Genomic DNA, 21738 nt, shown 5'->3' with positions numbered 1-21738 from the left:
CATGTACAGAAACTGTGTCTTTATATAATTCATCAATGTGCATTAATCTCTTATTTACAGATGAAGAACAGACTTTCGGGCTCCTTAGAAAGCTACATGCTTTGAAAATCTATATCCTCAACCCACCCATGGTAAATAGTGGGAGGCTTTTCTATGCAGAGGAATTTGCCACTAAGGGGAACCAAAATTGCTCCCATTTGAAGTCTCATTTCATTCCATTCCTGAATAAAATGAGTTTGTTGTTCAAGTTGCATGTCTGGACTCTTAAAACTTCCTAAATAAGCAAGCAGAGAGTCCTACAGGAAATGTATTAATAGTCAGGAAAAGCAGCACCAATTCCTTCTAATCAAAGCTTTTCCTGCTGTTCAGACTCCTCTTGAAACAATACATCCCTTCTCCTCCTAAAATACAATTGCATTTCAAACACTTTCTTCATCCCAATATCCTATTTGGACATGAAAAAGTTACTATAGTCCATAGCAATACATATTGAGTCAGTGTTTTAATGACCAGTGCCCCAGTTATAAGTGCAAGCTTCAAGTCACATCTGGTATTAATCTCTTTGAACACAGCATTAATGCAGGATTCAACACTGCATTAATGGGTGCAGGGGGGTTGGAAAATGAAACACTGATTTAATGGGTTTTGTGCTTCTTCTCCCCACCCCATACGTCTGATATCACCTGAGAGTCTGTAAAACCATGCTGTGGCCCTGCATTTTCTGTAGTTTTCTATCCAGAATCATTGTCATCTTTGGGGACCGCTTTCCTCTGTTGTGAAAAGCGCGCTTCCATCCATCGGTAGCCTGGGATGGGTTGTGAAGAAGAAGCTTTTACGCTGGCACCTAATTTGACAGATGCAACTTGACTGGCCAATTATGGAAGTGCAAAAAGCCTATTTCCATACATTTATTACAAACGTTTGTGGGCTTGGTTCTGCAGAATATTGCAATTAAATGAAATCCTGATAATCTAAACCCCAATTTTAGTTTGGCTTTGGGCTCCTTGTCAGGAAGAATAACTCTGAGGCCACTGAAGCCTCTGCTCCACTTTGAGGCTCACAGTTATGCAAACCTTGCGTCAGTTCATAACCCCTCCAGTGTTTGCACACTATTGATGGACAGTCACATCCATCGCTGAAGTTCATCCTGAAAGCACAATATAGATCTGACAGGTACTGCTATGACAACCACGGAGCAGAGCAGCCTACATTTCCCTGGAAGCTCCAAAAATAAACACTCCAGCAACAGTAAAAGGTACGTGTTTACTGGATGCACCTCCCTGGTTCTTCTTCCTCCTCTTGGCAAGACTTCTTTTTAGTGCTTTTCACAGAGAAAAAGCATTAAGATTTGGTACGTCGGGTTTGGCTGGGGTAGGGTTAATTTTCTTCCTAGTAGCTGGCATGCGGCTGTCCTTTGGGTTTGTGCTGGAAACAGCGTGGGTAACACAGGGGTGGTTTAGTTACTGCTGAGCAGGGCTTACACAGCGTCAGGGCCTTTTCTGCTCCCCAACCCACCAGTGACAAAGCTGGGGGTGCATGAGAGCAGGGAGGGGACACATGCAGGACAGCTGACTCCAAGGGATATTCCAGGCCATATCACAGAATCCCAGCCTGGTTTGTGTTGGAAGGGACCTTAAAGCTCATCCAGCTCCAACCCCTGCCATGGGCAGGGACCCCTTCCACTGGAGCAGCTTGCTCCAAGCCCCTGTGTCCAACCTGGCCTTGAGCACTGCCAGGGATGGGGCAGCCACAGCTTCCCTGGGCACCCTGTGCCAGCGCCTCAGCACCCTCACAGGGAAGAACTTCCCCATCCTCAGTATGGTTCAAGGCCACATTCGCTCATCTTCAATCAATACATCCCTTCTCCTCCTAAAATACAGTGCATTTCAACCACTTTCTTCATCCCAACATCTTATTTGGTCATGGAAAATCATTGCCACATTCCATAATAACTACTGCATCACTATATGATGTCATGCTCAGCAATAAAAGTAGGGGGCAGGTTGACTGGGGCGGGGGGAGCTGCTTTGGGTCCGGCTGAGCATTGGTTGGTGGTGAGCAATTGCTTTTGTTTGCATCACTTCTCTTTCTTGGGTTTTTTTTCCCTCTCTTTGTTATTTCATTTTCATTGCATCATTATTATCTCTTTTTAATTTCAACTATTAAACTGCTCATACCTCAACCCATGAGCTTTCTCACTTTTCCCTTCCAATTCTCTTTCCCCCATCCCACCGAGTGGGAATGAGAGAGCGGCTGCGTGGTCCTTAGTTGCTGGCTGGGGTTAAACCACACCAACTGGGTTTCCAGGAGGAAACCCACCTCCACCCATCCCCAAAACCAATGCAGCGGTGGTGGGGAGCAGGTTAACACCCACCAGATTCCCCCTGCAAGGCAAGATATATTTCCTTTGGGCAAAAATATATAGGCATGAGAAACCTCATTCTCTCTGGGAAGCAACTCATCCCTTTTTCTCCAACTTCAAAACGCAAAATAACCAGGTATTTTATGTAAATCTGGACATTAGACACAAAAAACTAGAGCAGAAAACATCAGATTCATTTTTCATAGGCAACCGAGCTTCCAGTGGAACAGCTGCAGATGAAAGTAGTAGCTACAAATTAATATATCATAAGGTATACCAAAGGAGCTGATTGTCTCAAATGCCAGAAGTAAGACCAAAGACTAAATTGTTTTCATTTATGAAGATGTAAAGAGGAGCTGTTTGCATGTTCCGAGTTATGGTTAAAAGAGGAACCCGAGTTTCGCTTGTCAGCTCATGACAAAAGTTGGAAACAATTTCCAAACCATTTCTGAATCATTTCTGAACATGGCTTGGAAGGGGAAAAATATGAAGAATACAAAACCCTGCTGGGTCTTTAAACTGCTTCTGCATTTAAAACTCGAACGCATGTTCCTGAAGGAGATGGAATCCCAGCCTGGTTTGTGTTGGAAGGGGCCTTAAAGCTCATCCAGCTCCAACCCCTGCCATGGGCAGGGACCCCTTCCACTGGAGCAGCTTGCTCCAAGCCCCTGTGTCCAACCTGGCCTTGAGCACTGCCAGGGATGGGGCAGCCACAGCTTCTCTGGGCACCCTGTGCCAGCGCCTCAGCACCCTCACAGGGAGATGCCTGAAATGAAGAATCTGCCACCAAAATGTCTCCAAACCCAATCCTGAAACACAGAAAACCCTCCTGACTCCTTGCAGCTATCAAACACTGCTACCGGAGCTTATCACGGGGACCTTGTGTACAGATACACCACGGTGGCTGAATATCAAGCCTAAATTTCATTATCAAGCATCTGGTGGATTGCTCCAAAGCAGCTGTCACAGTAGCTGTCAACACAGCTGATAAACCCCATTCTCTTTAATCCAGTGATAATATGCCTTTACCTTGATAGGAATAACTCGTCCCGAAAATGTGAACAGATATAAACCTTACAACAGATGTAATTTAAAGGTTCCCAAGTATCTTAAACAGAATTACTATTACTCCTATCTGACAGCATTCAATATAAATTATTACCCAACAGCCTATTTAAAACTACAAGTAGCATTTTAAAGTTGTCTTAGCTCATCCTTATTTTTAGGCACCGTGATCATGAAGACGTGTAGTAACCACAGTGCCAGGAGTTATCCAGGCTTGAAAACTCCTGTTGAAGAAGAAAACCCAACAGATGAAAACCTACGTGGGTTTAAACTTGACTTAATCCTAACGTAGTCCAACATGGAGAAACAGCACAAGGCAGCAGATTCCCTGCATGGACCCCATGTCTCTGGTAGGAGCATGGGGCCAACCCATACCAAACTGATGCCACAGACCCTACAGACCTGCCATTGAGAAGTTCACCTCTGAGTCCCAGCCTAGCATCCACCATCCCATACAGGGTGACAGGGCTCCAGGCTTCTCTCTACAGATTATTTAATCTATTTCCCTTTTACCTGTTTTATAACAGGCTTCTTGACAGATGCTTGTCAGGCTGCTTTTAAATACCTCTGCTGCTGGGGACTTCACAATGCTCTGAGCAATCCACCATAGAGCCCATGAGAATGTCCCCCAGCCTCAAACCTAAGTGCTTCTTGCTACATCTTCTAATATTTCTATTGCAGCTCAATGAGGCTATGAAAAGGCTTCTCTAATCTGCTCTGCTGCAAAACATTATGTATCTGAAGACTATTCCCTCTCTTTTTGCACCTTTGTCTTCTCTCTTCTGTAGATCTACCCAAAAGCAGCAGCCATTTAGATACAATACATAGATAGAGACTAGATACAGATATATATGCATAGATATATACCTATATATCTAGATATAGATTAGACTAGACTAGATATAGATTAGACACTATTTGGATGCTGTTTTCAAACAAGCACTCCAAAAAGTACTGTCCTGGCAGGTAACTGGCCTTTGGTTGGCTTTTGGTTCAAGCACAGCCTCTTGCTCTTCTCCTAGAAGTAGCTACTTCAAACATACATACTATGGGGGTTGGAACTAGATGATCTTGAGGTCCTTGCCAACCCTAACTATTCTATGATTCTATGATTCTATGATTCTATGTCTATTAGTCACCTCTCTCACTCCTCCATCAGTGGTTTTTCTCTATTGCTTAGCCGTTGTTGTTTACCATAAAACAAAAGCTGGTTCGGACCAAAATTTGACAGTGAATGGAAAAGCCATAGAATGCTAGAACAGTTTGTCTTGGAAGGGACCTTAAAGCTCATCCAGCTCCAGCCCCTGCCACGGGCAGGGACCCCTTCCACCGGAGCAGCTTGCTCCAAGCCCCTGTGTCCAACCTGGCCTTGAGCACTGCCAGGGATGGGGCAGCCACAGCTTCTCTGGGCACCCTGTGCCAGCGCCTCAGCACCCTCACAGGGAACAGCTTCTGCCTAAGAGCTCAGCTCATCTCCCCTCGGGCAGGTTCAAGCCATTCCCCTTGGCCTGTCCCTACAGGCCCTTGTCCAAAGCCCCTCTCCAGGTTTCTTGTCAGCCCCTTTAGCTACTTGCATTGCCATCTTTGGGCTAGGGTTTTTTCTCCCTTTATTTCATACCACCAGTTATATTTCATGCAGGGAAACAAACGAACTCACAAACGTTCTGTATATAGTTAAAAATCAGCTCAATTAATTTGGCTCATGGCACTGAAACACCCAACCTGCAGAAAGAAGTGCTTTCGAGAGTGACGCAAATGGTGTGCTCTAAGCTATCACCATTGACAAGACTCTGTAGCTTTAAAAGACAGAATTTGCTCTTATAGTTTTCCTGGTTTTCTTCAATAAAAGTTTATAGGGGTGAAAATAAATGGGCCAGAGGAACAAAAAGGTGTTTTACAGCGTGGCTTTCTGCTTTTGGAAACCACATTAACTTCAACGGGAAAAAAATGAAAAGCGCTTAAATCAATCCAGAAGCATTTACAAACGAGCTGGTGTAATGAAAATGAACTTGTAAATTAGAGATGAACAACCCCCTTTAGCACTTCTGCAGATATTCATCAACACCAGAAAGACTTGAAAACTGCTTTTGTTTTTAACTTTAAGTACTACTCGGATATTCTGTGGGTACTGAGGTTATTCGAGAAGAATCAAAGATCTTAACAACACATTTCTGCTTCTTCAGGACTTAATGTTCAGCAAGGGAAAAAGATAGGACTGCTTTTAAGGATCAGAAAACCAAAGCTCACATCTTAACTGTGGACCTCTGCATCCCACTTTGTATTACTCCAAGATTTTAGAGTGAGGAGCTGCCTGGTAATGATCCCTCTATGCTTAAGAGAAAAAACAGTGGAGAGTGAATGGCTTTTTCTCTTCTTTTGCTCTTTAATTTCTATGACTGCAATTCCACAGTAAAAAAACCCCAGAATACTGAGGTCAAATCTGCCCTCAAATGAGCAATGAGAGATCCTTTGGGAATATTGTGAAGATTGGTGAATCCTAGAATGCTTTGTGTTGGGAGGGACGTTATGATCATTCAGTTCCAACCCCTGCCACAGGCAGGGACCCCTTCCACTGGAGCAGCTTGCTCCAAGCCCCTGTGTCCAACCTGGCCTTGAGCACTGCCAGGGATGGGGCAGCCACAGCTTCTCTGGGCACCCTGTGCCAGCGCCTCAGCACCCTCACAGGGAAGAGCTTCTGCCTAAGATCCAACCTAAACTTCCCCTGTTTCAGTTTTAACCCATTACCCTTGTCCTGTCGCTACAGTCCCTGACGAAGAGTCCCTCCCCAGCATCCCTATAGGCCCCCTTCAGACACTGGAAGGCTGCTCTGAGGTCTCCACGCAGCCTTCTCTTCTCCAGGCTGAACAGCCCCAGCTTTCTCAGCCTATCTCCATATGGAAGGTTCTTCAGCCCGTGATCATCCTCTTGGCCGTCTTCTGGACTTGTTCCCATAGTTCTATGTATTTCTTGTGTTCAGGACACCAAGTGTCCAAACACAGACCTTCCCCATCATATTCCAAGCTCTTAAAAACCTCAGCAGAGCACAGAAGCGTTCTCCTGTTGGAAAGGATGCCAGGTACCATACGCTCCGAGGGTTTCCAAAGCACCTGCACCATGACTCAGGAGACAGTTGGAATTCTTGAAGCAAAACCTCTTTCAAAGTTAAAAAACCCAAAGAAACCCAAGGGGGTTCAGATCTTCCTCATCATCCGAGCTCCAAGGGCTCATCATTTATAACAGCAGGTGCTTTGCAAGCTGCAGCCACACACAGTGTGCATCCACAACTAGTGGGTATAACCCAATATGAGGCTGAACTTCCTAACGCCTATTAAGGACGGATTTTATTAGGCGGGGAAGGAGACTTCAGAAGCCAAGCTTAAAGTGATGGTGCATTTTTATAGCCAGAGTACGAAGTGTGGTGCAGGATTTCCTATAAGTAACCACTGACAACTTTATAGCCATGGTAGCTACCAGTGAGCACAGGAGAGATTCCTCCAGGCAACTAGTAAATAGAATGTTTTCTCCTTATGCTTTCATCACAGTACACATAAAACCATTTGACACACTTAATAAATGTCACAAACACAAAATATGGCACAAAGGGATCCTAAATAATGACAAAGCTGCAATTATTGAGCAGAAAACAGCAAGAGGATTAGAAACATTTGCATCCTGTCTGTTCATTCGCGGGCTGATGGAATCCAGGTTTAAAATGCCCTTCCAATTCCTTCTTAATACCACTGAAAATATCCAGAACATACAACTCCACAACAGCATATGATAACTACTAGTTTTTGAGGTCAAATGCACATACCATTTATCCCCAAAGGAATACATTTCATTATGATGTGCATAGATTCCTACTGCATCTGCAGTTTGCTCCCATATTTTGGATATGGCAACGATGCCGTCCTTTATTCCTGCTGGACTTCCAAGAACACCAAATCAGGTCACTAAATCACTGCCCTGCACTCTCCAAAGTCGATTGTTAGATAACTATTTGCATCCCAGAAGGTCAAAAAGCCCCAAACCACTGTAGCTGCTGCATTGTGTTTTCTTGTTTCCAAGCAACACTGTTATTTCAGATCAAACACGAACCAGGCATCTCAGAAAGCCACGGTGCTTTTCTCTTTGTACTTACTTATTCTGCATCATGTTCATTATAACCCAGTCAAAGGGATACACGTTCTTCCCAATGAGATTCTTGAACATGATGAATGTTTCCATCAGAAAATCCTGAAAAGAAGAGAAAATATTTGGAAAAGGCCACTCTTCTCGATCAAAAATAAATCACAAGCGATAGTGTCAGATATTAATGACTGGATTCAAAAGGTGTCTTTGCTGTTCTGCTTCATAACAAAGCCATTATTCATGTGCCCTATACAGAAATTCTACGAAGGCATCTTTATACATGATATCACATATCCAACATTAATTCCATTTAAACTTTTCAGAAATGATAACAATAGCACATCGCAAACACCCCAAGGTGTTATTTGGGAACGAGCACTGGTTTAACACTTATCCAAAGGCAGTTTTTGACGAGAAGTGATTTATTTTACGCACTGTAATTTATTTCTATGCCACAAAATCTCCCAGTCCCTTCTTGTGCAGCGTTTGTTGCAACACACACGTCCCCATGCATCCCTGCGGTATGCTGGAAAGTTGTTAACAGCATTATTGGTACATGGAATGAGGAAAAAAACCACCCCTAATATATTACTTTCAATCTTATGATTACACTAAAAATACTCCCTGGAGGTTGTTGATGAATTTTCCCTCCCCTTGTGAATCCCCTCCTGAAATTGTCTCTTGTCTGAGATCAAGATTAACTATTTATTAAACAAAACGTGCTCCATCTCCAATCTGGATTCAGGTGATGTGGCGAAGCGCGTCGCCCCTAACGTGGGATGGACAACGGAATGGTCTGGCTATCCCAAAACTAGGAAAGACTCTCCCTAAAGGGAGCAGTGATTGCTTCTGCAAGTGAAAACCTGACTCAGAACAGAGTTAATTTAGCTGTGCAAACCTATTTATTTCTATGCAGATTATAACCAAACATCTCTTTGGAACACAAACCTCATGTACTTTATGAGGTAAATCACCATCTACAATTTGGGAATCTGTAATTGCTATCTGACAATTTCAGTAATGCCTTATGCTTGGAGAAAGATAAAGGGGGGAAACGGAACTTAAATGAAACAAGTCCTTTATCCACTTCGTGCAGAGATAAAAACGAGCTTTAATTCCCAGGTTAGAATATTCTTCCTTTGCTACAGCTTCTCAGTAATGGTATTTATCTTGTCTATCTTTAAAATGTCAAATGTCTACAAAAGAAAACCCCATAACATGTTACCTTCACTGGACTTTTAACTAAGGCTGTGTTTGCTGTAACCTTTCCAGACAGAAACAAGGATGAAGCTACTGCTCTCCTATGTATGTCTTCATGTGTGAGAGTCCCCTGCTTCATCACAGTTCATCTTTTCATCTGTTGGTCTATTAAGATGTTTTTCCTGGCTTAGAAACTCACAGTGGGTGGGATGCAGGGAGCTGCAGAGATCCTGAGGACACAACATCAGGATCAATATGAACTTCCGGACTCCTCAGCACAAGGGTTGCTTTGGGATGCTTTGCATCCCACCTGCCGGTACCCAAGGAGGTACCCAGGCCAAAGAGGGGCCCACAAAGCATCACCAGCCATGGCAGGGGGTTGGAACTTGATGAGCTTTAAGGTCCCTTGCAACCCTTCTATGATCCTATGAAACACTGTTCATGGTTAAAGACGTGTTATTATTGCGTAAAGCAAAATCCACCCTAGACACACACTCCACCGGAGCAGTAAAATGTGTCTTTATTTCAGAGATCAGACTGCAGACTTTACTGCTCATTTTTCATGTATTTCAGTGGCAGAGTTACATCATTTCCAATCAGCAGTTGCATATTTCGCTGCCCAAGCACTGCACAGCACTTCATTTGAGCACATGCTTTTGTACAGCGGCAGGTAACGGGTGGTTTTCTTACTGATGCTGCTTCACAGCTCAGTAATTGAACTGTTAGCGGAAGTGGCACCATGGGAAGGGTCATCACCTACCCAAGAGGGCAGACTGGAGCTCACTGTGCTCTTCTTTCGCCTTAATATTTGATGAGTACAGATGTAGACTTTCCTGATTTCTCAAAGCAAACTCTACCTTACACTTTATCTGTCACTGATGTCAGCAGTTGAGCCTCTGCACACTCTGCTGATCAAGCTGCAAGAGCTGGTGGATGAATTTCCATAGCCTCTGTGGATGATTTGTGTTCAGTACTGACCCTGGAGGCTCTGCTGTGTATGATTTGCCCTACTTTGCTGATTCAGCTCTACATTTTAATCTACTGATACTTACATTTTAATAGTCCAGCTTCCACACAGGTACTTTAAATAATGCTCTATAACAACTGAGTTAATTATTGATCAAATTAAAAGCTTCTGGTGCTTACTTGAATTTTACATATTCATAACATTGCTCTCTTCCATTTTATCTTTCATAGAACCACGGAATGGTTTGGGTTGAAGGGACTTTAAAGCTCATCCAGCTCCAACCCCTGCCACGGGCAGGGACCCCTTCCACTGGAGCAGCTTGCTCCAAGCCCCTGTGTCCAACCTGGCCTTGAGCACTGCCAGGGATGGGGCAGCCACAGCTTCTCTGGGCACCCTGTGCCAGTGCCCCAGCACCCTCACAGGGAAGAATTGTACTAAAGGGGCAAGAGCTGCAACTGCTCATTTCCTTGTAACTACAAACACAAATCCTATTTAAGGAAGCAAAATTCACAATAGATAGGATTCACAATTCCCATCCAATTATGGAAAGAAATCAGAGGAAGCTCAGCCTTGTAACTGGGTAGATGGTGACTGAGAAGGTTTAGACAATTCCATCTGTCCTGCCTGCTGAGCATCACCCCCTTATACACCTGTATCACTATTCATGTTCCTCACAACCTGGACTTCAAAGAGGTTCCTCAATACATTTTCAAGTCTAATAAAAATAATTAGCTAAAACATGCAGGAACTTGATATGGAAAAACTTTAGGCCAAGTTGATGAATTTCATCTTTCCTGAGTCCTGAGGAACAGCAATCAGAAGTCAAATACTCTCAGTTACAGCTCTTCAGGACAAGAGCTTAACCTCTGCTGAGGTCACACCATTGTGAATGGCTCTGGGTGGGCTCCTCTGTGGGGTCCCACACCATGGGGCATTCCCCATGACTCTCAACATCACATCCGCCAAAGAAGAGGCTGTTTAAGCCATGCAATAGCCCACTCACATCAGCAGTGAGTCAAAGCTTGGCATGAAAGGACATACAATGCTCACATGAAACCCCAGAGTCTGGGACTGCAAAATATTAAAGGGGGGGAAGCAAACAGAGGTGCAGAAAATGGTGATTTAAACCATGGAGTCTTTCCTTCCTCCCTACGTCACTGACTCCAGGGTCTTGAATGCCTTCAGGGAGGAATGCTTCTGAGATGCTCCCCATGGCAGAACATCAACGTATATATTTTTGTCAACCAATACCATGCATGTCTCAACTGAATATAAGTTTCACTGAGTAAAAAGGGGAGAGAGATCAGTTAGTCCCAGAAATAACCTCACTGATCTGAGATGATGTTTTATCTCAGGATGACAGTAGACTTGACAGTAAGAAATTCCTCTTTGAACAGAAATACCTTAATGAACCTAAACAATGTATTCTGCAGAGAGATACAGGACTGGTTTTATTGCATTCCATCTCATCTTTTCTAAGCTTTGTGAGGCCAGATAAGACCATTATTATAATCTAAACCTGACACCTACATAAAACAGGCCATAAAGTTTCCCCTAGCAGCTCCAACACAGGGCTTATAACTTCTGGTTGAGCAAGAGCACATGCAGAAGATAGATTTAAGGGTCTCCAATGGTGAAGAAGCAACCACAGCTTTACTCAAGTTTCCCTTTTTCCTATCATTTGGTTTACTAAAAATCTATTAATTATTCTTTGCATTAACCTAGTTTCAGTCCTAAATCACTGCATCTTTATGTCTTCGCAATTCAACTCGAAACCCTGTAACTGGAGATGCAGGTGTCACCTCCATATATAGGGAAACTGGGTTTAACTGGATCTAAGCTCTAATGGTTGAGTCAAGCAGCACTGGATTAAAAATTATTGGACTAAGAGGAAATGGAAAAAGCATGAAATGAAGAAGTAGAGAAAGGTTCTTGTCCAGCCCAACTATACTGTACCAAGGATTATACACTACAGCACACTTCATCCTACCGCTGAAGACTGAAGAAAGCAAAAGCTCTAAGAGAGGAACATGAAGTGCTCTTGGCAGTGCTGGGGTAATGGTTGGACTTGACGATCTTAAAGGTCTTTTCCAACCTGGCTGATTCCGTGATTCTATGAGCAGACTCAAACCATAGCACTGATAAAGGTGAAGGGGGCAATGCCCCTGGGAGAGCTTCATGGGGCATCAGTTCCCATGGTGAAACATAAAATAGTGAACAAGGTGTGGACTTCAAGAGTGAAATCTGTGAAGAAATACTTGTGAAAACAGTAACTCCTTCCTTTGAGCCTCACTGGAAAGGCTATGTAAACTGGATGGTGTCTTCATCCTTTTCTCCTAAATGATGACTCAGTTTTATTTGCGTTTAAAACCAGGAAAATTCATTTATTCACTCTATTTTCCTTCTATCACAGGTTTAACAGTGTTCTGCCACTGCCCTCCACACCTTCACTTATATTATTTATACCCTAATGTAGCTTAAGGTAGCATTTTCTACAATTAACATATTACCCATTTAATATTGTACCAGCTTACTACGTACTTCAGCTTCCATTAACATGTTATCATTTAATCAACAATATTAAAACACTTTAAAGGTACATTTTCATTAAAGATATACAAAGTATGGTAGCAACAGACCAAGTCTGGGTTAGCACATCTGCTGATACCAACAACCATCAAGTGGTCAAACTGTACACATGCCGATGGAAAACATGATTTTAACAGTCCAGAGCAATTCCAGCAACACACCCCAAGAACAGGCAGAAAGGGAGCAATAGACAGAGAGTCAAGACAAAAGTAAGAAGTGATTCTTCATGTGTCCCGGTGCACGGCATGCACATAAATCAAACTCTTAAAACCAAGCCATTATAAATAGGCCACTTGCCAAATTTCAACTACGTAATTACTCCCTTGTTTTCACTGAGAAAGATCTGACCTACAGAAGCAACTTTCAGCTAATTTAGACCAAAAAAAAAGGCAGGACTTTCAAGAAAACATTTACATCGCCATTTGTAACCATCACACATTGCCTGAGCAGCATTTTGCTCTCTGCATTTTTTCATAGAATCACAGAATCATCCAGGTTGGAAGAGGCCTTTAAGCTCCCTCCAGTCCAACCATTCCCCAGCACTGCCAAAGCCACCACTAACCCATGGCACTGAGGGCCTCGGCTACAGGGGGTGTGAACACTACCAGGGATGGTGATTCCTCCACTGCCCTGGGCAGCTTGTTCCAGTGCCTTGCACGTTGCCTGCATTTCAGCTGGAATAGTTGGTTTTCTTCCCAGTAGCAGGTGCAGTGCTGTGTTTCGGCTTTAGTCTGAGAACAGTGCTGACAACACACTGATGGTTTAGTTGCCACTCAATAGCACTTACCCCGATCAAGGACTTTTGAATCTCTCACACTCTGCCAAGAGGGGAGGGGCACAAGAAGACAGGAAGAAGCAGAGACAGGACACCTGATCCAAACAAGCCAAAGGGATATTCCATCCCGCAGCACATCATGCCCAGCATAGAAACTGGGGGGAGATGGTTGGGAGCCACCCATCACTGCTTGGGGATAGGCTGGGCATCAGTCAGTGGGTGCTGAGCTATTACATTGAGCATCACTTGTGATTCTTGGGTTTTATTCCTCTCCTTGTTATCTCCTATTATTATTCTTATTATTAGTTTATTTTATGATTACATTATTACAATGTACATTATATATATATTATGTATATTATTATTTTACTTTATTTCCATTCTCAGCACAAGGGTTTTACCTTTTCCTAGTTCTCCTCCCCATCCCAGTAGGAAGTGTGTTGCATGATACTTGTTTGCTGGCTGGGGTTAAACCATGACAAGTTTAAAAGCAAACTGGGGTTGCTTTTTTCCATGTAAAGATCTGCAACCAATCTGCATTTTCTAGGGCCAAATAGTTTGAAGCACTTTAAAAGTACAAAAATATTTGGCTTGATTAACCTTAATACTAATGCCTTTTCTGTGTGCTAAGCCATTATTTTCACTCTGCTAGTTGCACTTAGCTTTGGAATGTTTTATTATCAGTTGAAAACCAGGTGTCCATCCATGTAAGTGCTCTGAGATCCCGAAGCAGATCACTGGGAAGTGACCCTTTCAATGTAGTGATGCCCATCTGCAGTCCTTAGTTGGACTTTGCCTTCACTTTCTTAAATCATCAGCTTTCTACTTAGTAATGACAGATCAGGTACAAATATCAGTACCAAAATCAGGCCAGGTTGGAAGGGCTTGAAGCAACCTGCTCTAGTGGAAGGTGCCCCTGACTGTGACAGGCAGTTGGAGCTGGATGAGATTTAATGTCCCTTCCAGTCCAAACCAGTCTGTGATTCTGTGATTCTATGAAACAGACTGAGCACCAGAGGCTCTAGCATCGAACTGGCATGGGGCAAAGAGCTCAAATCTTGCACAAGATAAGCAGAAGAGCAAGAATTAAACACATAAAACCAAACCAGGAAGTCCAAACGTAAATTACACCAAGGAAGACCCTGGGTTTTATTCCACTGGGTTTGGAAGGAAGAAGGGAACCTAAACAAAGGCCACCCTTTAGATTAAAATACAGGTGAAAGCTGCCTAAGGCACCTCAGAATCCCCAGCACTAGGGTGGGTAACACAATACACAGCTGCTCAGGCTTCAGGTCACTCACTAATTGATGGATCTTGGCCAACAAGTATGGTTGCTACTTCTCATCCTTCACTTGCCATATGGCAATGAGAGTTTCAGGTCATTACAGAGTTATCTTCTTAGCTATAAACTCTCTTCTATTATGCTCTAATTAAGTTGTGCTGTTGGCTTAGTTAGGCTACCAAACGACTCTGGGAAGACAAATTTCGATGATTATTGCTCATTTAACAACTAAGGGCATCCTTAAGGTTAAAATGTTTTGTATGAAATTTAAAGTGAGCGGATCGGTAAGTAAAAGCAATTGAAACAAATGAAATGGGGACATCTGGAAGATTTAACACTGAAAGTTCCTTTTCTCAAGAAAGCTTTTTTGTGTTTTTTCCTTCCTTCCTTAAACCAAACAGATTTTTAGTAATGGCTCAACATTATTTCCTAATGCATTCTTCTAATTGCTTTAAATCCACTGTTTCAGGGCTTGCTTGTTAAAACAGTGAACAGCTCCAGCACGGCGTGAAAGTTAATTTTGTCCTTTGCAAATGCAGATAGTGTATAAATCACAGTGCTTTACTATTTTATATCAAATCTGTGACCTTGACCATTCTCTTTGCATTTCACAAGTGGACTTAACAAACAGGAACAGCGAAAAAGCACAAACACAAGCTTCTGAACACATACACCGTGTTCAACTTACCACAACATCCGACCTCATCTTCCCAAAAGTCTTGATTAAATGAGCATAGTGGTAGTCCTCCATTTGCCTTAAAATGGCAGTCATGCATGCAACAAAGCTCCCCTGTCAAACAGAAGAGTAGAAAGAAATCAATTCTTTTAGATAGAACAACATAATACTTGTTATCCAAGCAGAATATCGCTGGAGAGCGCCGGGTAATACAGTGGATGTAATCCCAGCATTTAAATTCATTAATGGATATGCACAGTTCTGTCATGAAAACAAAAAAGTGTCTCGAAAAGCTTCTATTTCCAATGTCCTGGGTCTATCACCATCTCCACTGAAGATTTTGCAACATATTTGTGACAGAAAAGCTGCTCAGGAATTTAAGGCTTTGGAAGGTGATAAACACAACTCATGTATCTCACAATACCAGGATCTGCACTGCGGAAGTCAATACCCTGCTCAAGAAGGAAATCTCTTAGAGAACATTGTACCGAGCATCTCAGTGAAACCCCAAGTTTTGCTTTCATTGAGTGGTATTTTCAGATATTCTGCTGCTTAACAAAGCAAACCCAAACCAAATAACCTCCGTAAGACCTGAGCAGCAGTACCAAACATACCCCTCAATCCATGGAAAAGGTAAAAAGTGCCCCCAGAAGGTTTAATCACTCTTTACGGTACATGAAAGTATCATAGTGACAAATCAAACCCACTTCTATGACTACTAGACATCCCAATCCCAGAAATCACTTCTGCTCTTCTTACTATCTGCTAAAAGCCTATTGACTGATATGGTAATATAATGGTAATAGTGTCCACACCTCTTCTGGTCTTGAATGAAGAAGAAAATGCTGGAAAACCAAGCAGAATTCCTCAGAAACTAAATGATTCTATACACGGCTCGATAAAATTGTGCATTTCCCTTTCTGTGCCACCTTTATGGTTATTCCATGCCATGCCCAGCCTTGCAGAGCACTCAGGAATTTTCTTTCCAAGCAAACTACAGTCTTTATCATTACATTTATAAGATCTACATTACTTTCAATTCAGTCCAGGTAATTGTGATCAAACACAAAATGACACAAGGTTATCTCTTTATGTCTTACGAGACCTCTTACTTGTGTCCCTGCCTATGGCAGGGGGGTTGGAACTAGATGATCTTGAGGTCCTTTCCAACCCTAACTATTCTATGATTCTAAGTTCAGGGCATAACTGTTTAAAATATGCCCTTAAATCCACTCATGGTTCTATGATTCTAATCTAATCCCCAAACCTCCACTAGATAAGGATTCACTGAATTTGCTTTTCTCCAATGTAATGGAGTTTAGAGCTGAACTCCTACAGCACTGATGTTGTCCATGCAAGCGTATTGTATTTTCTACACGATGCAAAAGTACCTGAAGAGAGCTCTTTAGCACGTGCACATGGCATGAATATGAAAGGGGAAAGGCGCCCGAGCTGCTGTTCCATGACATCAAAAGAACTTTATAGCAAACTAAGACAAGAAGAGGCTGCACAAAGATAACATTTACCACTCTGAAATGTGAATAAGTTGAGATCATCTCAGAACGTTAATTGTCAAAGCACTGTATAATAAGCACTCTACATAACAAACACCGTAAAAGGTCCCATGCCTGCAAGGAAATATTCCATGGCCCATATTCAGTCCTTTTTCCCCTAATGATGTCATCAATCAAAGTGATGCTTCATTGCTAGCCAGACTTATAAATATTTCAAATTGGCTGCTTAAGCCCAGGCTGGGGATGTAATTCAGTCCATCACTTCACATAAGGTTCTGCAGCTGGTTCATAAATGCTAAGGAGAGCCGAAGATGAACTTTGTTTGCTCGTGGTACCTTTTTATAGATGCTCACTCAAATAATCTGTAAAGTCTGCTGCTTTGTAAATACAAAACCATATCCTCAACTGCCTTCACATATCATAGAATCCCAGCCTGGTTTGGGTTGGAAGAGAGCCTAAAGCTCATCCAGCTCCAACACCTGCCATGGGCAGGGACCCCTTCCACTGGAGCAGCTTGCTCCAAGATCCTGTGTCCAACCTGGCCTTGAGCACTGCCAGGGATGGGGCAGCCACAGCTTCTCTGGGCACCCTGTGCCAGCGCCTCAGCACCCTCACAGGGAACAGCTTCTGCCTTGTATCTAATACATAAACACATCAAACCCACATTTGCAAACCCAGTCCTCTCCAGCAGCCCAGCAGTCAACATACAGCCTCTGCTTCCTCTGACAAAGTAGTTTCTGTAAGTGGTTAATAGCTTTGGTCGCATTTCTGTGTTTATCTACCCACTTGGTGAGTCATTTAAGTTAATATACACAGCTGCAACAGTCAAAAGATGAATTTCATATCTGAGCAAATTATCACGGCAACCTTGGATGAGAAAAAAAGGCATGTGGAACAACTGTTAAACTTTCAAATGTGTTTTATATTCATTTCTAGTTATAGAAACAGCTAGAGATATGGATGAATTTGATTGCCATGTTCCCCGCATCTACGGTGACCCTTCTCCCCTCCTCTGTCAGCTCATACACTGCTCGCTTCAGCTCCAGCATCCCTATCTCCTGCCAAGGTAACGCAACCCTCCCCTTGGAGCCGCACAGCACTTTAAGGGGGAGCTGCTATGACTGTCCCCATATACCTGGGAAGAAGATGAGTCACGGAAGAGAGAGATAATTACAGAAGAGTATCTTCTTAATTAGCTTGGTGAGAATTGGGAGGGAAACATGAAAGTTGAATGTGGGGTGGTTGAACACTGCTGGCACGTGCGAGCGTGAAAGTGAAAAGATGAGAATATGAAAAGCTTGTTAAAAACCTGCAATGGTTTTTGAAGAGAAAAAAAGAAATACAGGGAAATAAACAAGCTTAGCAAATGGAAATGGAATGGGAAAGGGAAGGGATTCTGCAGTGTTTAGGTGAGGCGCTGGCACAGGGTGCCCAGAGAAGCTGTGGCTGCCCCATCCCTGGCAGTGCTCAAGGCCAGGTTGGATGCAGGGGCTTGGAGCAAGCTGCTCCAGTGGAAGGGGTCCCTGCCCGTGGCAGCTTTAAGGTCCCTTCAAACCCAAACCAGGCTGGGATTCTACAATTTTAGTTCAAGAAAATGACAGAAACTTGCTAAATGCCACGTCAGCTTATGCCAAGCCCTAGAAGTGGTGCTGAGCAGAACGGATCAGGGTCCGTGACCAGTTAATCAACACTTTTTCCCTCTGTCCCTGCATAAAACAATGATTCATAGAATCATAGCATGGTTTGGGTTGTAAAGGACCTTAAGATCATCCAGTTCCAGCCCCCACCACTGGCAGGGATGCCTCACACTAGACCATGTAGCCCAAGGCTTTGTCCAACCTGGCCTTGAGCACTGCCAGGGATGGGGCAGCCACAGCTTCACTGGGCACCCTGTGCCAGCGCCTCAGCACCCTCACAGTAAAGAGCTTCTTCCTTATATCTAACCTGAACTTCCCTGTTTCAGTTTGAACCCATCACCCCTTGTCCTATCACTTCAGTCCCTGATGAAGAGCCCTTCTCCAGCATCCTTGTAGGTCCCAATTCATGCTCTTAGTAGTATCTTGATAACAAAACCCCTTTCTTTCTTTGATGCAATACTGTTCCTTCAAGCCAACACTGTGTTACACACACAGACATGCCTGCTACAACATTTATCTTCAGTTTCCCACCTGCCGAAGACTGTTCAAGCTCCTGACACTTAGAAAAACCTGTTTAATATTAGGAAAAAGTCCACTATCAGTCCTCTGCTTACTTTCCATCATTTTAAGTATTCAATGATTCTATGATTCTTTGCACTTAGTGAGCTATCATTTGCAGCCAGCGTGCTCTTAATTCCAATGCTAATAAAACCATGCAGTTCTTTATAGGCAATATTTGTACTGTAGGTGTTTTTAATACACTCTATTAACTATTTAGCAATAGCTACCAATAGCATTAAACTTTAATCTGAAGTTGGGTTTGAATCTTGAGCTGGCTTTGGAGGTAACTGTCATCTGCTGCAGGATACCACTGCAAGCAGCACAGGGAAAAAAATACCTCATTCCCTCAAAGAAATCAATTCCAACTGTAATTGCAGGAATAATTGCAAGGCTATGTGTATACATCAAGTACTGCAAGGGCAACACTGAGGTCCTGCCATTGCCCTGGGCAATTATTAGCTATTAATTCACTGAAACAGCGCCAAGGTTTAGAGTGAAAGCCCTTCACGTCCTTCCTTACTTGCAAAGCTCAGAAATGAAGTAGTCACACAGTGAATACGATAATTACTACACATCATGCTGGAGAAGAGCATTTAATGCACTTTGTAAGCAGCTTAATGCAATTAATTTCTCTCCTGCCCAAAAGCAGAGGCGCTGGATTCGTTATTTCTTTGCAAACAAGGTACACCGAGGAAAGGGGGAATTCAGTATTCCCAAAGCAGAAGTGTAGGATCCAGGTACACCGAGGAAAGGGGGAATTCACTATTCCCAAAGCAAAAGTGTAGGATCCAGGTACACCGAGGAAAGGGGGAATTCACTATTCCCAAAGCAAAAGTGTAGGATCCAGGTACACCGAGGAAAGGGGGAATTCAGTATTCCCAAAGCAAAAGTGTAGGATCCAGGTACACCGAGGAAAGGGGGAATTCAGTATTCCCAAAGCAAAAGTGTAGGATCCAGGTACACCGAGGAAAGGGGGAATTCAGTATTCCCAAAGCAAAAGTGTAGGATCCAGGACACATGAAAGTCTGTCAGAAGGGAAGCCCCCTCTAGCAGAAGGTGTTCCCATTGCAGGGGGTTGGAACTGGATGAGCTTTGAGGTCCCTTCCAACACAAACCAGTCTGGGATTCTATGATTCCAATAAAATACAGCCCTGAAGGAAAAGCTGAAGAAGCCCACAGATGCTGAGAAAGTGCCTATTTCCTTACATTATCCTCAAAATAAGATAATAAATGTTCAACCGGACCTTTAACAAGTACGGGCAGGGAAATTTTAATATCAAATCATAACCACCAGTAATACTAACACTGAAATACTTCACAAAGAGAAGAGAATCCCCCGCAGGAGAGACACCACATGCCAATGCTTTTCTCCCCGAGGGGTAAAACATCCTATTTGAACCAGTCTTGTCCTTCTTCTTCCAAGGGAATCTCTAAGTTGGATGTATTAAGCTCTTTATGTAGAGTGAGAAAACTGAAGAGAAACCAAAACTCTGCTAAGTTAAGCGATGTGTTATTCTAATGCTTCCATTACCATGATCAGGAAGAGATGGAAGAAGCCTTAGTTACATTTATTTTCTAATAAAAATTTCTTTTCATGGTCTTAAAAGGCTACAGGGGTAACTAAATAAATGATAAATTCTATTTCTAATATAATGTTTATATATATACTTTTATATATAATGTTTATATACTTATACACACATTCATATATAGATATAGGCTGAGGAAGTTGGGGCTGTTCAGCCTGGAGAAGAGAAGGCTGCGTGGAGACCTCAGAGCAGCCTTCCAGTACCTGAAGGGGGGCTATAGGGATGCTGGGGAGGGACTCTTCATCAGGGACTGTAGTGACAGGACAAGGGGTAACGGGTTCAAACTGAAACAGGGGAAGTTTAGATTGGATCTAAGGAGGAAATTCTTTCCTGTTAGGGTGGTGAGGCACTGGAATGGGTTGCCCAGGGAGGTTGTGAGCGCTCCATCCCTGGCAGTGTTCAAGGCCAGGTTGGATGAAGCCTTGGGTGGGATGGTTTAGTGTGAGGTGTCCCTGCCCATGGCAGGGGGGTTGGAACTGGATGATCTTGAGGTCCTTTCAAACCGTAACTATTCTATGATTCTATGATTCTAAATAATGGAAAAAACCCACAAAGCCAAACACTGATAAACATAGAATGAACTTCTCAATATGTTTTGACCTTTAGAGTGTTTTCATATAATTTACTTGTTCAAAATGGTTTCAATCCCTCACAATTACAGTCGGTAAGGATAGAAAAATGAAGTTTTCTCTTTGTTTACAGCATCTATTCTACATATATTAGCAACAAGTAAAGGGATAAAAGTCAGTTGGTAGCATTTCTAGAAGCCACAAATGAAACCGTCACCACTTATGGGCTCACAAGATGAAAATCCAGCTTTCAAATGCCCCAAATCTCAACTCTTTGGTAACTGCAGTTAAGAGCACTGGCTGCCACATAAGCTTGCACTGTAAGGATGAGCGATCTCCCTGCTATGGGTCGAATCCAACGTGTCTGCAAGCTATGCTCACTTAAGCAAAATATGGAAGATATGACATTCCAATATGGATAAGGCAGAGGATGTCCAAGCATTTCTTGTTCTACATATACATTTTATATTGTATAATATATAATCATCCCACAGCACACAGGCCTCACCTGGAGTACTGGGTCCAAGTCTGGGCTCCCCTGTACAAGAGAGACATGGAGCTCCTGGAGCAAGGGCAGCAAAGGGCTATGAGAATGGTGAAGGGGCTGGAGCATCTCCTGTGAGGAAAGGCTGAGGGAGCTGAGCCTGTTCATCCTGGAGAAGAGAAGGCTCCAGGGGATCTGATCAATGGATGTATGTATCTGAAGAGAGGGTGTCAAGAGAATGGGGCCAGACTCTTCTTGGTGATGCCAGGTGATGGGACAAGAGGCAATGGGCATAAACTCAGCCACAGGAAGTTCCACCTGAACATGAGGAAGAACT

The 21738-nt window shown here is 43.1% G+C and overlaps 1 protein-coding gene across 2 annotated transcripts in view; it reads right to left on the bottom strand.

The window, feature by feature from the left end:
• The window catches only part of DOCK1 (dedicator of cytokinesis 1), a 320534-nt gene that overhangs the window by 133356 nt on the left and 165440 nt on the right, over positions 1–21738 (bottom strand). For both annotated transcript variants that reach the window (XM_065672474.1, XM_065672475.1), the window contains exons 28-29: positions 15060–15161; positions 7569–7663 (exon numbers count right to left, since the gene is read on the bottom strand). In XM_065672474.1, the coding sequence (XP_065528546.1) occupies positions 7569–7663; positions 15060–15161 (197 nt within the window). The remainder of the gene's footprint in view (positions 1–7568; positions 7664–15059; positions 15162–21738) is intronic.

Source organism: Lathamus discolor, chromosome 3, assembly GCF_037157495.1.
Source record: "Lathamus discolor isolate bLatDis1 chromosome 3, bLatDis1.hap1, whole genome shotgun sequence".
Classification (NCBI taxonomy): domain Eukaryota; kingdom Metazoa; phylum Chordata; class Aves; order Psittaciformes; family Psittacidae; genus Lathamus; species Lathamus discolor.
This window is presented reverse-complemented; position numbering and strand designations above follow the sequence as displayed.